Source organism: Diceros bicornis, chromosome 20, assembly GCF_020826845.1.
Source record: "Diceros bicornis minor isolate mBicDic1 chromosome 20, mDicBic1.mat.cur, whole genome shotgun sequence".
Lineage (NCBI taxonomy): Eukaryota > Metazoa > Chordata > Mammalia > Perissodactyla > Rhinocerotidae > Diceros > Diceros bicornis.
This window is the reverse complement of record NC_080759.1, coordinates 4,518,941-4,521,923: the sequence shown is the minus strand read 5'-3', so window position 1 is coordinate 4,521,923 and position 2,983 is coordinate 4,518,941. Positions and strand designations below refer to the sequence as shown.

At 69.7% G+C, this 2,983-nt stretch overlaps 1 protein-coding gene across 1 annotated transcript; it reads right to left on the bottom strand.

Moving 5' to 3' along the window:
• Positions 1-248: 248 nt before the first annotated feature.
• KLF2 (KLF transcription factor 2) lies at positions 249-2,672 on the bottom strand. Its single transcript, XM_058563609.1, has 3 exons — positions 2,477-2,672; positions 1,481-2,309; positions 249-907 (listed from the first exon to the last, which is right to left on the bottom strand). Exons 1-3 carry the CDS (start codon positions 2,549-2,551, stop codon positions 732-734), a joined length of 1,080 nt encoding a protein of 359 aa, XP_058419592.1. The 5' UTR covers positions 2,552-2,672; the 3' UTR covers positions 249-731.
• Between the last annotated feature and the right edge of the window lie 311 nt (positions 2,673-2,983).

Genomic DNA, 2,983 nt, shown 5'->3' with positions numbered 1-2,983 from the left:
AGGAGGCAATTTACTGCTCACGGAACACCTTAAAATAACTCTCCCTCAGTCCTAAAGTGCAGTGTTTAAATTTATAGAAAAACCCACAGGTTCCTGGCAGCTGGGCGCTGCAGCTGGAACTCTGCTGCCACGGGGGCAGGACCCGCTTCCTCCCACCTCTGCCAGGCTGCCCTCCATCAAGGCTGCTGTCCCCCCGCCCCTCCCAAGTGCCCCAAACTGTCCCCTTCCAAGCAGCCAGACCAGCCCTGTGATTTTTCAAAAGATGCAAACCTTTTTTTTTTAATTAAAAAACAGCAAAAGTCTTATAAAAATGAACCAGGCAGCAAAAACGCCCACCTGTCTCCCTATTTACAGTAATACAATATCTGTCACAGTCACTATGTACAATATTATAAAAAATGTCGCAGACAGTACAAATTAAGGCTGTATTTCTCACAAGGCATCAAGCCTCGATCCTCTAGTGTAGACCCGGTGGGGGGGAAGACGACGCTTAATTATTGCACCATTTTGAAAACAAAACTTGTCAAGGAGGATCGTGGTCTTCTCCCGCCGGGCCTTCAGTCTCTAATGGGGGCCGGGGTGGTGGCGTCGTCGGGGAGCCCCCTCAGTGGCCACGCTGTGCCCGGCCCGGTCCTCTGGGCCCAATAAATACCAGTCACAGTTTGGGAGGGGCCGCGCCCGGCGCGTGGGACCCGCCACGGCCGCGCGCGGGTGGGCGGGGGGCGTCCAGGCTACATGTGCCGCTTCATGTGCAGCGCCAGGTGGTCGGAGCGCGAGAAGGCACGGTCGCACAGGTGGCACTGGAACGGCCGGTGGCCCGTGTGCTTGCGGTAGTGGCGCGTGAGTTCGTCGGAGCGCGCGAACTTCCAGCCGCAGCCGTCCCAGTTGCAGTGGTAGGGCTTCTCGCCTGCAGGAAGGGGGCGAGAGCGGACCTCAGTGTCCCTCCCAGGGACTCGGCAGCCCGCCTGTGGCCCGAGTAAGCACTGACACTCACGGGGATAGTGGCTACTCCGGCGCGCTCAATCTCCCCCTAACCAGTTCCCTGAAGCGCTCCCCACTGCGTTTTGAATCTCTAGGGATCCTAGGCACGTGTCCTCCCACTCGCGGACCTCCTGATTCTCGCCACCAGGGGTCCGAAACTCTCACTGTCAACTCCCCAGTGTTTTGAGCCACGCCCCCAGGGGGGTCCTAAGCTTGCATCCTCTTCCCAACGTTCTCACACACGGCGTCCCCCTAGGTTTCCTAAGCGCACACCCCCTCTCCAAAGTCCTGAGCTACACTCCCAGGAGAATCCTAAGCGAGCGCCTCCTTCCTGCATTCCGAGCCCGAGCCCCCAGCAGGCTCCTCAGCGCGCGCCCACTCCCAAACTACGGAGCCACGCCCCCGGCGAGTCCTGAGCGCGCGCGCCCCCTCCCCAACCGCCCGGGCCACGCCCCCTGGGGGGTTCCTAAGCGAGCGCCTCCTCCCGCCCCCCTCCCACCTGTGTGCGTGCGCAGGTGCGCCTTGAGGTGCGAGCTCTTGGTGTAGGTCTTGCCGCAGCCGGCGTAGCTGCAGGTGTGCGTGGCGGTGCGCTTGCGCGGCCAGGAGCGGCGGCCCCGCTTGGGCTTGGTGTCCAGCAGCTCCAGCGGGGACGCGGGCGGTGTGAGGAGACCTCGGGCGGCGGGCGGCGCCAAGCCCAGCGCTGCTGCTGCTGCGGCGGCCGCCGCGTCGTCGAAGAGACCGAAGGCGGCGGGCGCGGGCGGCGCGTAGTGCAGGCCGGGCCCGGGCGCGCCAAACCCGGGGCCGCCGAAGGGCGGCGGGAAGGGGGCGCGCGGGCCGGGCGCGGGCAGGCGCGCGGGGCCGTCGGGGCTGAGCGGCGGCGTGTCCGGCGGCGGCGGGGGGCGGCCCCCGGGGCCTCGCATGCACGCGGCTGCCGGCACCGGGGCGCCCTCGCGCTTGAGGCCTCGCGGCCCGCGAGCCAGGCCGGGAGCGCAGCCGTAGCCGCCGCCGCCGCCGTCCGCCTCGGGGGGCTCGGCCTTCACCAGGCGGCCTGGCGGCGCCAGGAGGAAGCGGCCGTGCAGCGCAGGCCCCGGCGGCACGTCCAGCTCGGGCCGCAGCAGCTCGGACACTAGGCCGCCCGCGGGGGCGCCGTAGGGCGGCGGCGCGCCGGGCTCGGGGTAGTAGAACGCAGGCGGCGGGGGCGGCGGCGGCGGCGGCTCCGGGGCGGTCTCAGCGCCCAGGCCGTCCAGCCCCATGGACAGGATGAAGTCCAGCACGCTGTTGAGGTCGTCGTCGGTGCCGCCTGCCTCGGGCTCTGCGCGCGGCCAGCGCTGCGGGTGACAAGGCGGTAGGGCGCGGGCGTGAGCGCGCGGCGGGGTCCGGGGATCGCCGCCCGCCGCCTGGGTTCTACTACCCCGCAGCCCAAGTTCTGCTACCCTGAGTCAGCGCCCCCGCCGCCCGCGGTCCCGGTCGCCCCCGTGGTCCCTGCCGCCCTCACCTCCTGCAGGCCGCGCTCACGGCACGGGCTGGCGAAAGTGGAGAAGGACGGCAGGATGGGCTCGCTCAGCGCCATGTCCGGGACCCGGGGCCGACGCGGATTCGGGACACCGGTGAGCGGCTGCCCGGAGCTGGGCTGGTCTGGGCGCGGGCGGGCGGGGACGGCACTGCGGGCAGCGGCTGGGCCCGCCCAAGCCTTATAGGCGCGGCGCGCGCGGGGGCCGGGCCAAGGCGGCAGCGGCGGAAACGCGTCCCGGATGGGGACGAGCTCCGGGCGCAGCCTAAATTTAGCCGCGGTATATAAGCCGGCGGGCGGCGGCGGCCGTGGCCACTGCGGCCGCCAGGGCTCTGCGCCGCGTTCCGGCCCCTCGCGCGCGTCCAGGCCGCGCCCCCCGCCCGGGCCCGCCCCCGCCCGTCTCCCCGGCGACGGCGTCAACACGCGCTCCACAACACGGCGTGACGCCCCAGGGATCCCCGGGGCACCCGCGGGCTCCGGCTTGCGCGCGGC

What these genes read in the sequence shown, in the direction of transcription:
- KLF2 (XM_058563609.1), bottom strand. Translation starts at nt 2,551, where the DNA reads ATGGCGCTGAGCGAGCCCATCCTGCCGTCCTTCTCCACTTTCGCCAGC. An exon ending in GTGAGCGCGGCCTGCAGGAG is followed by an intron (nt 2,310 to 2,476) that starts GTGAGGGCGGCA and finishes TGTCACCCGCAG; the next exon opens with CGCTGGCCGCGCGCAGAGCC. An exon ending in GCACCTGCGCACGCACACAG is followed by an intron (nt 908 to 1,480) that starts GTGGGAGGGGGG and finishes CCCTTCCTGCAG; the next exon opens with GCGAGAAGCCCTACCACTGC.